Source organism: Chiloscyllium plagiosum, chromosome 3 (assembly GCF_004010195.1).
Source record: "Chiloscyllium plagiosum isolate BGI_BamShark_2017 chromosome 3, ASM401019v2, whole genome shotgun sequence".
NCBI classification, from domain to species: domain Eukaryota; kingdom Metazoa; phylum Chordata; class Chondrichthyes; order Orectolobiformes; family Hemiscylliidae; genus Chiloscyllium; species Chiloscyllium plagiosum.
Window position 1 is genome coordinate 113632838 of NC_057712.1, and position 13619 is coordinate 113646456.

Consider the following 13619-nt stretch of genomic DNA (forward strand, 5'->3'; position numbering starts at 1 on the left):
CAGCCTCAAGTCCCTCAGCCTTTCCTCATAAGACCTTCCCCCCCATACCAGGCAACATCCTAGTAAATCTCCTCTGAACCCTTTCCAAAGCTTCACATCCTTTCTATAATGCGGTGACCAGAACTGTACGCAACACTCCAAGTGCGGCGATACCAGAGTTTTGTACAGCTGCAACATGACCTCATGGCTCTGAACTCAATCCCTCTACCAACAAAAGCTAACACACCATATGCCTTCTTAACACCCTCTCAACCTGGGTGGCAACTTTCAGGGATCTATGTACATAGACACTGAGATCTCTCTGCTCATCTACACTACCAAGAATCTCATCATTAGCCCAGCACTATTTATTCCTGTTGCTCATTCCAAAGTGAATTAATTCACACTTTTTTACCGCACTAAATTCTATTTGCCACCCCTCAGCCCAGTTCTGCAACTTATCTATGTCCCTCTGTAACCTGTAACATCCTTCAGCACTACCCATAACTCCACCAACCTTAGTATCATCAGCAAATTTACTAACAAATTCTTCTACACCCTCATCCAGGTCATTTATAAAAATGACAAACAGCAGTGGCCCCAAAACAGATCCTTGCTGTACACCACTAGTAACTGAACACAAGGATGAACACTTCCTAACAACCACCACCCTTTCAGATAGCCAATTTCTGATCCAAACCGCTAAATCACCCTCAATCCCATGCCTCTGTATTTTGTGCATTAGTCTACTGTGGGGAACCTTATTAAATGCCTTACTGAAATCCATATACACTACATCAACAGCTTTACCCTCATCCACCTGTTTGATCACCCTTGGATTGTGGGAGGAAACTGGAGCACCTGGAGAACATGCAAACTCCATACAGACTGCCGCCTGAGGGTGGACTCAAACCCGGGTCCCTGGTGCTGTGAGGCAGCAGTGCTAACCACTGAGCCACTGTGACTATCTATTTTTTGAGATTTTGTAAGGAATAGGGGGTATTGCTGCTCAGGCTCACATTTGTTGCCCATCCTTAGCTGCCCTAGAACTGATTGGCTCTTTTTGCCATTTCAGAGAACAGTTAAAATGTAACTAAATTGCTGTGGGTTTGGAGTCACGTTCTGGCCAGACTGGGTAAGGATGGCAGATTTTCTTTTCCACCTGTTACCCTCCAAGATTTGGGTGTTGCAGCAGTGTCTGGAAGTAGAGGCCCGCCCATGTGTCAGTACATTGTTGCAATTTGCAGAATGTCCGAGTGGCTGCACGGCCACACACTTTAGAGGAAACATTGTCCATGTCCTCAGAATATTAGCCAGGATCTCTGGATTACTAGTCCAGTCACATTGCCACTATCCCAACACCTCCACAGATAGTGAAATTCTAACAACACTTAGAATTCTAACAACAGGATAAAAACAGCTTGATGATCACTGAACTCACCTTAAACGTTTGCTCCTTCCATTTGATACTTTGGCTGCAGTGTATACCATCTGAAACAATTCACTCAGACTCCTTTTGACAGCATTCACCAAACATATGACTTCTACAAATTAGAAGTTTGCAATTTCCCTTCCAAGCACCACATAATTCTAACCTAAACCTAAATCCTCTACGTTGCTGGCACTGGGACAGACCATTACCTGTTTGTCCCCTTCTCAGCAAGTTGTCCCCTTCTCTGCGAGTTTAGGAAGTATAATAGCTGCAATTGTACCTCATCACATCCCACCACCCAGGGCACCTAATACCAGCTGATGCACACGTGCTTTATTTTAAAAACATTAATTCAGGGAATGTGGGCTTAACTCATTGGACCAGAAATTGTTTCCTTTAATTTAGGATAATATACAGGATACAGTCTCCAGTACATACCGAACCGACCAAACTCAGTTTAGGTGACCACTTTCTGAAACATCTCCATTTTGTCTACAAGCCCAGCACTGAGCTGTATGTTGCTTTTCATTTTAATTGTTAAGCCCATCCTACTCTGAGCACTCCTACTGTATCAATGAAGTTCAGTGTAAGCATGAATAGCATCATCTCATCCTGTGATAAGGCACTTTACCTCCTCCTGGATTCAATATTGAATTCACAAACTTCAGATCATTACCCTGCCCCGATTTTTCACCTGAAAAATATTCCTTAGATAGGTGATGCACTCTCAGGTAAGAACTCAACTGCTACACATTCAAAAATTTCAAAACTTAACATAGAGCATTCAGTCATTTATTATATCCTTGCTCGTGATCAACTGTCCTTACTGCATGCTGTCCTTGATTGAAAAGATAGAAAAAATGTAGGGTCACTGTCAATGTCATCCTGCATTCAGTGACCAGGTGAACTATAGCAGCTGTTGGCTTATAAGGATAAACCTATCCTCTGCTTGATGCCTTTTAAAAAGGTACCACATAATGTACTAGAAGTTCACTTGGGAACAAGAAATGCTATTTCATGCTTCATTGTCATGCAGATCTAACGAGTTGTCACACACTATATTCTAAAACTACTTAACACTGTACTTCCATTTTGTAATTTACCGATTTCAGAACTACTTTGTCTCAGCAAAACTTCTTGTTTTGAAAAGAAAATGAGATCACCCTTTTAATGCTATTCTTTCATTAAACAACAGGTGTACCACTGCTAGTGGGTCTGCCCTTTCTTCATTCCTCAAAATTACTTTCTTTAGTGTGGCAGGGTGCTCCATTCATGAATCAGAACAAATTCAGATAATGATGTAAATTAAATAATAATATCACTAAGAGATAACAATTTCCCTATAAGATATGATGAATGATCTCTTCCATCAAATCAAATTTGATGTCATCATAAGAGATTAAAATATTGACTTAAAAGTGTAGTTTATTTCAACTTTGAGGTTTTCATCAGATAACTTAAAACTAAATAAATGACAAAAGCAAATTATATCATGAAGAATACTCGCTCTGACTGGCATATAAAATTAAATATTTATTCAACATAAATTTAATGTTCATCGCTGTTGACTAAAGTACAAAGTAAAATTCTATCCTACAGTGCACAATAATTGTAAACAGGTGACACAGAAACATAGGAATTACGAGTAGGCCATTCAGCCCTTCAAGTCTATATTATCATTTTGTAAGATCATGACTGATCAAATGGTAAGATAGACTTTAAGGGCTGAATGGCCTACTCGTAATCCCTATATTTGTGGCTGATCTTATTGTATCCTTGATTCCGTTTTCTTGCCCACCCCCAATGTTCTTTGACTCCCTTGTGTGTTAAGAAATTTTCCAGGTCTGTCTTAACAATATTCAATTATCTAAACCAGCACTACGTGACAAACAGAGAGTCATATGGATGCACATCCCTGTGAAAGAAAATACATTTTCACTTTAAATAAGAGACCCCTTATTTTTAAACAGTATTGCCTACTTTGACTTTATTCCATAATGGGGTATATCTTTCAGGATCCACCCTGTCATGGCTCCTCAGGATCTTTTATGTTTCAGTAAGATCTCCTAAACCCCAACGGTTACACATCCAACTTTTGCATATAAGATAATCCCTTATCCTAAGAATCAACTGAGTGAGCCTTCTCTGAACTACTTTTCATGCAATTGTGTTTATTTTTTAATAAGGGGGCCAAAACTGTACACAATACTCTAACAGTGGTCTCATCAATGTCATGTATAATATACTGTAGCAAGCATCCTACTTTTATACTCCATTCCTTTTATGATAAACAACATTCAATTTTCCATCGTTAATCATCTGCTGGATCTTCATACTAATGCTTCTCTATCTCAACAGTTATTTATTTTAAGGCTCTGGGACTAGGTTCATCAGAACCTCGGAACTTATCAGATTTTTGTTTGAATAATTTTATCAGTACTCTTCCCCTGGTGATTGTCATTGCTTGAAGTTCCTCCCTCTCTTTCATCTTTTGCCTCACAATTATTTCTCGCATGTTGTTTGTATCATCTATAGAGAGGATAGGGGCAAAATATCTGTTTAATTCATCCAGTGTTTCTTTATTTTCCATCTTAATTTCCCAAATTTTCTTTCTAGCGTACCTTGTGATGGTGTAATATTTTTTAAAATATTTTTTCTTGTAATAATTCTGAATAAACCCTTCCATTTTAAAAATATTTCCAGTTAGCTTTCTTGTACACTCTAATTTCTGCCTCATTGTTCTCTTATTCATTCTTTGCTGTTTTCATCTTTTCTCCAATCTACTGACCTGCCACAATTCTTCACAAAACTATACAATATCTTTCACTTCATTAGCTAGTCACAGGTGGCGCATTCTTCCCTCACATCTTTCTTTCTCACTGGAATGTATCTTTGCTCAGTGTTAAGATCTAATTTTCCAGCTCTGACTTCATATCCTCCTAACTGACCTTATTTAAATTGTAAAAAACTCATCTCAGTCCCAGACCTCTCTTTCTAATTGAAAGCAAAATTCAATCATGTTATCATCACTGGTACATAGAGGTACCTTTATTAATTAATTGGTCCATTCATTAATCCTGTCTTGTTGAACATTACCAGATCTTCAGGCAACTGTCTGTGTGGAGTTTGCACATTCTCCTGTGTCTGCATGGGTTTCCTACAGGTGCTCCAGTTTCCTCCCACAGTCCAAAGATGTGCGGGGCAGGTGAATTGGCCATTCTAAATTGCCCATAGTTTAGGTGCATTAGTCAGAGGGAAATGGGTCTGGGTGGGTTACTCTTTGGAGGGTCGGTGTGGACTTGTTGGGCCGAAGGGCCTGTAGCAAATCAAATCTAATAATCTAGAATAATTAGCTCTCTGGTTGGCTGTGGCAAATGCTTCTGTAAGAAACACAACCAAAAATATTCAAAGAACTAATCTTTCAGCTACTTTTGCCAATATAATTTGCGCACTATATATGTAATTAAAATCAGTCATGATTATTGTTGTACCTCTCTCACAAGCCACCATTACTGTATACCTTATCATACATTATAGTTGTTGTTATCAAGGATGCTAGTTAACTACTACAATAACTTTTCACCTTTCTTATTTCTTAACTTTATACAAATGGACACTACATGCTGATCTTTAGAACTAAGATCACCATTCTCCATTGTACTAATGTCATCCTTTATTAACAGAGCTACCAACCACTTTTCATTGTGGCCTGTCCTTTCAAAATGTCAATATTCAATATTTTTTTCTCTGCAATTACTATCAGACCACAGTTATTTATTTCCATTTAAACTGACAACGTATGTTTTGTTATGAATAATACATCAATTCAGATGCAGAACTTGTAATGTCGCAATGGAAGGTTGGCTGGCTAATAAAAGTCAGAGTAGGAATAAATGGTTTTTTTTCAGGATGGCAGGGTTAGCGTTAACATCTACTAACGTGATTCCGAATGGGAATAACATAGGGCTAGGTTGGAAAACGGATTTTATGCTGTTTGGAGCAAAAGATACTGAGAGGAGATTTGGCAACAGTGATCAGTCATGGAGAAAATATTAAAAGCTATTAATAAAAAGCTAATTGTAATAAGGCACTTGGACAAGTACAAGGTAATCAAGCAGAGCCAACATGGTTTTGTCAAAGGGAAATCACTTTTAACTAATCTATTGGAGATCTTTAAAGAAGTAACGAGTGCTGTGGAACCAGTGGATGTAATGTACTTCGATTTCCGGAAGGCGTTTCATAAGATGCCACATCATAGATTATTGTGGAAAATAGGAGCTCAAGGTGTGGAAGATAATCATTTGGAATGATAGAACATTGTCTGGTTAACAGGATTCAAAGAGGTCTTTCCCAGGCTGGCAGAATGTCTAAGTGGTGTCCCACAGGGGTCAGTGCTAAAGCCTCAACTCTTTACAATTTGTATCACAATTAGTAAGAAGGGACTAAAGGTTTTACAGCAAAATTGGCTGATGTTTCAAAGATAGGTCAGAAAGCAAGTTGTGAACAGGGCAGCAGGAGCCTCCTATCTCCCTTAGACCATGACCCCACAATGGAACATCAGGCCATTGTGTCAACTACAGTCATCGACCTCATTTCATCTGGTAACCTGGCATCCCCAGTAAGAGGCTGATAGTCCCCCAACGCCGCACAGTCCGCTTCGATCCCCTTCCCAAAATTCACAAACAGACCAATTGTTTCTGCCTGCTCCTGCCCCATAGAACTCATCTCTTCCTAACTTGACCCAATTTTTTCTCCCCTGGTCCACTCCCTGCCCACGTACATCTGCAATTCCTCTGATGTTTTACACCAGTTTCAGAATTTCAAGTCTGTGGGCTCCAGCGGCTTCCTCCTTACCATGGACATGCATTCTCTTTACCGGTCCATCTTCAACCATGATAGTCTCAGTGGCTCTCTGCTTCTTCCTGGAACAAAGGCCTGGATCGTCCCCACCCACCATCTGCCTCCTTCATCTGGCCGAGCTCCTCCTCGCCCTGAACAATTTCTCTTTTAACTCCTCTCAATTTCTTCAGGTCAAAGGGGTGGTCATGGGCACTTGCATGGGTCCCAGTTATGCCTGTCTCTTTGTGGGGTATGTGGAACATTCCCTGTTCCAATCCAATTCCAGCCCCCAGCTATGACTCTTTCTCCAGTATATCAATGGTATCATCGGTGCCGTTCAGAATTGGAAAAGTTTAATCAATTTTGCTTCCATTTTTCACTTTCACCTGGACCATCTCTAACTCCTCCCTTCCCTACCTTGACATCTCTATTTGTATTTCTGGGGAAAATCTGGCCACCAGTATCCACTATAAACCCACAGACTCCCACAGCTACCTTGACTATGCACTTCACATCCTGTTTCCTGTAAACACTATTCCATTCTCCCAGTTCCTCTGTCTCCATTGCATTTGTTCTAATGATGCCAACTTCGATAAGGGAGCCTCTGAAACGTCCACCTTCTTCCTCAACTGAGGATTCTCCAGCCTTGTTGTTGACAGGGCCCTCAGCCGCATGCGACCCATCTCCCACACTTTAGCTCTCACCCCCTCTTCCTTCCCGCAACAGCAATAGAGTCCCTCCTGTTCTTACCTACTACCCCACTAGCATCCACACCCAAAGGATCATCAGCTGCCACTTCCACTACCTCCAGAGAGATGTCACCAACTGACATATATTTCCCTCCCCTCTTTTGTCAGTCTTCTGCAAGGACCATTCCCTCCAGGACACCCTGAACCACCCTTCCTTCATTCCCAACACCCAGACACAGCCCCATGGCACCTTGCTCTGCAAACAGGTGTCCATTTACTTCCTCCACCCTCAGTATCTAAGGGCACATGTTTTGTCTACAAAAAAGACCCTGAGCTTCCAGTTGCCTGCCATCATCCTGCTCCTTGGCCAACATCTCTGTCTCAGGCTTGCTGCAGTGCTCCAGTGAAGATCAGCACAAGCTGAAAGAACGGCACCTCATTTTCTGCTTGAGGACCCTGCAGCCTTCTGAACTCAATACTGAGTTCAACAGTTTTAGGGCTTGAGCTCTCCCATGTCCTTACCCCAACTCCCACGCACCAGGCCTTGTTATCCTGAAGAAGGGCTTATGTCCGAAACGTCAATTCTCCTGTTCCTTGGATGCTGCCTGACCTGCTGTGCTTTTCCAGCAACACATTTTCAGCTTGTTATCACATAGTGTGCTATTACATATGACCTATTGTTAGCTACTAAGAGTCCTCATTAACTGTTATTTACCCTGCTAACCAGATTGTTATCCACTTCTTTATCTGTCCAACTTTCTTCTCTCTCTTTGGGCACTATCCCCACCTATCATTTATTCTTTATCCCCTCCCCCAGCCCCCAGCCTATCCTCTGCATATAAACTAACATTTTCCTAGCTATCATCAGTTCTGAGGAAGGGTCACTCAACCCAATACACTAACTCTGATTTCTCTCCACTGATACTGCCAGACCTACTGAATTTTACGTCTTCCCCTTCCCACTGCTAGTTCCTCTCCAGCCCAGATCAGATGTCCCAAACAATAGCATTAGGCAACAACACAGTTGCCTGGACTCTCACTCTTGGCATATCCATTCCTCTAACAATACTGTCCCCTACTACTCTGCCATCTTTATTGTGGCTAATGAATAAATTACATGTTTTCTGAAAGATAAGTGAGCAAAATAAACACCAACAAATTCATTCTGAAGAAGGGTCACTAAACTCAAAACGTTAACTCTGTTTCCTCTCCTCAAATGCTGCCAGACTTGCTGAGTTTCTCCAGCAATTTCTGCTATGAACCAATCATTTACCTGTTTCAGTGTGATATATTCCTTTGATGATTGATCTGCAATCTGCGCCATGTTCTTGCAATCCCTCCTATACTAATTCACGATTCGGCTCCAAGTGCTCACTTTTGTTGTTTTAACATTTAGGTCCATTCTTTCACACACCCTTTCATTCTGTTTTAAGCCTCTGGGATCTTTCTTTCTCCTACAGACACAATCTCTTTCACCTTTGTCATGATTCTGGGTCTGCGTATACTCTCTCTTGATGTTCTATTCTGTTTTAATACTGCAGGTGTGCCTTGCTATGAAACTGCAATGTTCTGCCTCATCAAACATGCCTGTTTATGAATAATTTTACTTAAGATTTTTGTACCACTTAGAGAGTGATGAAGAGCTTATGCTCGAGACGTCGACTCTCCTGCTTATCGTATGCTGCCTGACCGGGTAAGTATGTAGGACTACTAGCTCTTGGAAATCCCATTCTCATCAGCTGTTGCATCCACTAAGAATAATACTTGCCACCATTTAACTTTGAGGTTAGTGTTACAAATTAAACTGAATCTACAAGGCCATTAACAATGCTTTGATTCTTCAGTGCTGCATGCAATCTGGTATCCAAGAGTAGTTATTGAGTTATTTCATTTTCTATCCTACAGAAAGAATGGTCAGATAGTGAAAACAGTACACATTAAATCAGAGCTTCCCAAACATTGTTCCATTGTGGCCGTATGGTGCTCGCCAACAGCCGTAGCCCAGACCTGGCCTTTGGGACAAGCAGGGGCGTGTGTGGGGAAGTTCTATTAGGAGCAGAGGTTAGGGATTGTGTGAGGGTGAAGTGAGACATATAAGAATGGGGGAAGGCCCCTTGACAGTCGGCGGAAGCAGTGACTGGTATTTCACAAAGCTCTTAAGTTAAAGCACCACCTACTTCTCCACAAAGTTTCTCAGCACAGCATTCAGGCTAGTTCTGGTTGGCTAGTTCATGGTCACTTGAAGAAATTGGGCTGAAAGGCCTGTTTCCATACTGTAGGGAATCTAATCTAATCTAATCTAAAATGTGGCGGCGGTGGCTCACAGTGCTAGGGACCCAGGTTCGATTCCCACCTCTGATGATTGTCTGTGTGGAGTTTGCACATTCTCCTTGTGTCTGCGTGGGTTTCCTCCCACAGTCCAAAGATGTGCAGGCCTGGTGAAATGGCCATGCTAAATTGCCCATTAGTCAGCAGTAAATATTGGGTAGGTGAATGGGTTTGGGTGGGTGTGGACTTGTCAGGCCCAAAGGCCTGTTTCCATACTGTAGGGGAAAAAAAAGAGCCACACTGCTTTTAGTACATGCTCATGACTCCAAAATTTCAGCTTGTTATCCCACCAGGGAAAACCTGAATAAAATCACTTCTCCCATTCATTATTTAACATTGACAACAACATGAAAACATATACTGCTTTTTTTATGTTTTGTAGAACTTGGTAACCAGAACATTTGAAACGCTATAAAAGGAACCGACTGCCTTCTATATTTAATACTCAATTAGCATATACAAACATTTTCTTACCTGCCAGAAAAAGATTCAGATATTCGTTTCCACCCAGATTGACAGAACCCAAAGAGCTAACATAATAGCCCAGACTCCCAGTGAACCACGAAAGCCAGATTGTGATGGTCCTCTTAGCCAAATTCCAGGTACGGAAAAGATCTAGGATACTGGTTTTGCCTTCTTTGGTCTCACTTGTCTTTATTGCAATTTCCTTGTCAGTTGAATCATCAGGACTATTCATCTGCATTACAGAGACACGACATGGGATCTTGACTTTGTTCCATTGAGCAATTGTGTCAATCAGTTTCTGCACTTCTTCAAGCCGTCCTTTAGCCAGAAGCCACCAGGGTGTCTCTGGCAATAGCCAGCAGCAAAATATAAACGGTATTGTCACAAGTGACAAAACAAGTTGGTAGAATCGCCAGGCCCGGACCAGGAATCCAACCAAGGCAACTACCATGATGCCAACAGCAAAGTAAGCATGGACATGCATACATGCCCAACTGCGGGCTTTCAATCCAGTATATTCTGTCACATAGACAAAAACAACCACAAGGTAGCCACTGGAAACCTGTTTAAAATGCAAAGAAAAGTAAGGATTACACATAATTGTACAAGTTCTTTCATTTTTTATTAACTTAATGCCAATAAATACATCACCGTGTTCAGCTCATGAAAGTGCAGCTTCTTAGCCTAGTTTACTACATAAGGATATGAAAGGCCAATACAGCCAAAACTGGTATTAAAGAGATTTTTTGGTAGCAAAGGAATTTTACACAAAGTAGGCAATTTTAACCTAACTTGTTGGATTGGAACAGCTTTCATGAGAATCCATCTGTTATACATTTTACTCTCTTATATTTTTGGTATATATTTGGTCATGGGTCATGGATATCATTGGCTAGATATTTATTGCCCATTCATGAGACATGACAAAGTGTCTTTTTGATTTGATGTTGTCCACATGGCTAGTTACACCCACAATGCTGTGATGGAGGGAGTGCCAGGATTTTGACCCAGTGGTAGCAAAGGAATTAAAATATGGTTCCAAGTCACTATGGGATAAGTCACTATGGGATAACATACACTCAACAAAATATGTGACTGCAAAAAAAACTGAAGATCGATATTGCAGTTTTAAAGAGAGTTGGAGAATGGAGAAATCTCTAAACTGCACTGGGTCATTTTATTCAAAGAACTGTAAAATATACTGGAAAAAAGGATGTTGCAACTTTCACGTGGAAAGTAAAAGAACTGCAATATATTATGTTGTTGTCTTTGTTTTCTTTATTTATTTATATATATATTTAATATATAAAAAGGGGAAGGAATGCCTGAGATATGATGGAATGACGCAACAGATGATGACTATATATTAAAGGGTTAAATGGGTGCAAATTAGCTGTACAGTATGGAAAATTAATAATCAGTGTGGTATAGGTTTTATGGAAATATGGTTAACTGAAATAAGGCTCTCACTAAAAAATGTAGACATGTATTCCGTTCAGAAACATTTACCTTCTGGTGTACAAAATGGATGTTGAAGGTGTTTGATTGAGGTGCCAATCAAGTGGGTTGTTTTCTCTTGGGTTGAGTCAAGTTTATGAAGTGTTGCTAGATCTGCACTCATGCAGGCAAGTGGAAAGTATTCCATTACAACCTTGATATACGCCTTGTAGCTTGTGTGCAAGCATTAGGATTGAACAGATGAATTACTCATCATACAATTCGAAGGTTCTGACCTGCCCTTACAGCCACGGTATTTATTTGTCTAGTCCAGTTCAGTTTCTGGGCAATGATAACCCCTGAATGTTGATAGTGAGGGATTCAGTGATGATAATGAAGGTCAAAGGGTGATGGTTGGATTTGCTCTTATTTGAGATGGTCACTGGTTGGCAGTTGTATGGAATGAATATTGTTCACCACTTAGCTGTTGCAACTGCAGCTGGAGAGGTGTACTGGTTCCTTTCTAGTCTCACTCCTCCACAAATTACAAGTTTTAAATTTAACCAACATAGTGATTTTTCCCAATAATCTAGATTTTAGACTGTCTCTGGTCCAGCATTAGAAACACATTAATCAAGGTTCTTTAGTCAACAATGAATAACTATCTTACAAATAAAAACTGAAACAAATATGCAAAGATTATTGACAATAAAAAGGTTTAAACTGTGCAAAGATAGATAAATCTTGTATTCTAACATCCAACTTTTAACATGAGGTAAACATGGACCACAGACTGCTACTGTTGAATGTCTACACATCAAACAGGAAGTGCATTCGAAACAGGTCCCATGGATTTCTCAGCAATGTCCCCAGGCTTTAGTGAAACTTAGATTAGCAAATGTCTCCAAAACTTCTTTTGGGAATATTTTTCTTAATGTTTGACAACCCAGCCTTGATGCCACGGCCAGTTCAAATGCTGCCTTGATGTTAAGGGCAGTCATCCACAATTCTCTTTGGAAGTTCAGTTCTTTTGCCCACTTTTTGACCACAGTTGTAATAGGATTAGATGCTGAGTGGCCCTAGCAAAACCCAAGGTGAGCATCAGGGAATGGGTTATTGCTCAGCAAGTGCAGTTTGATTGCACAGTTGACAACACCTTCCATTACTTTGATCATGATCAAGATAAGACTGATAAGATGGTAATTGGACAGGCTGTGTCTCTCCTGCTTTTTGTTGACATACCAAGGCAACCTTCCAAGTTGTTGGGTTGATGTCAATGTTATAGTTATATTGGAACAGCTTGACTGGGATTGTGGCTAGTTCTGGAGCACACACCTTCAGTACTATTGCTAGAATGTTGTCAGGGACCATAGCCTTTGGAGTACCCAGTTCCTTCAATCATTCAAAGTCATAGAAATGTACAGCATGGAAACAGACCCTTCGGTCCAACCCGTCCATGCTGACCAGATATCCCAACCCAATCTAGTCCCACCTGCCAGCACCCAGCCATTATCCCTCCAAACCCTTCCTATTCATAAACCCATCCAAATGCCTCTTAAATGTTGCAATTGTACCAGCCTCCACCACTTCTTTTGGCAGCTCATTCCATATACATGCCACCCTCTGTGTGAAAAAGTTGCCCATTAGGTCTCTTTTATATCTTTCCCCTCTCACCATAAACCTATGATAATTTAATACTGTCGATAATTTGAAATGTGCATCAAATCTTTATCTAAAATAGCTGGCTACCCAATACCCAGTAAAAGGAAATAGACATATGCAGTACAATACATACCAGGGCTAGGAGGAAACGAACAACAATGAAGCTGTAATAATCATTGGTGAATGCAACACCAACTCCAAACACAAATTGAGCTGTGCTTGTGAACCATAGTATATAGCGTCGTCCCAACCTAGACAGATTAAGAAACAGATTAAGAATGACAAATACAAGCATTTGCAATCTCAATAAAATGTAACAGTGAACCTAAAGTTGTGCAGATGTGTAAAAACATTGTTTAGCTCACAAGGAACATTAGACAAAATTGCTCCTGATGAAGAATTTTATAAATTCAAAATTAGTGCTCACAGTGATTTAAATCAGAGCTATTTCTGCTAAGTCAACAAGATCAAACAACTGAAAATACAATGAAGATAGTGATATACTAGAAGTACAATATGATGTGGACAAAATGGTATAGATTATTAGTAATTAGTATAAACAGACATTGGTCAACATAGAACATAGAAGAATACAGCGCAGTACAGGCCCTTCGGCCCTCGATGTTGCGCCGATCCAAGCCCACCTAACCTACACTAGCCCACTATCCTCCATATGCCTATCCAATGCCCGCTTAAATGCCCATAATGAGGGAGAGTCCACCACTGCTACTGGCAGGGCATTCCACGAACTCACGACTCGCTGAGTAAAGAACCTACCCCTAACATCT

General features: G+C 40.6%; 1 protein-coding gene across 3 annotated transcripts in view; it reads right to left on the reverse strand.

Moving 5' to 3' along the window:
* Positions 1 to 13619, reverse strand: part of slc22a16 (solute carrier family 22 member 16) — a 100903-nt gene that overhangs the window by 19117 nt on the left and 68167 nt on the right. For all 3 annotated transcript variants that reach the window (XM_043687133.1, XM_043687134.1, XM_043687135.1), the window contains exons 4-5: positions 12965 to 13082; positions 9742 to 10294 (exon numbers count right to left, since the gene is read on the reverse strand). In XM_043687133.1, coding sequence (XP_043543068.1) covers positions 9742 to 10294; positions 12965 to 13082 — 671 coding nt within the window. The remainder of the gene's footprint in view (positions 1 to 9741; positions 10295 to 12964; positions 13083 to 13619) is intronic.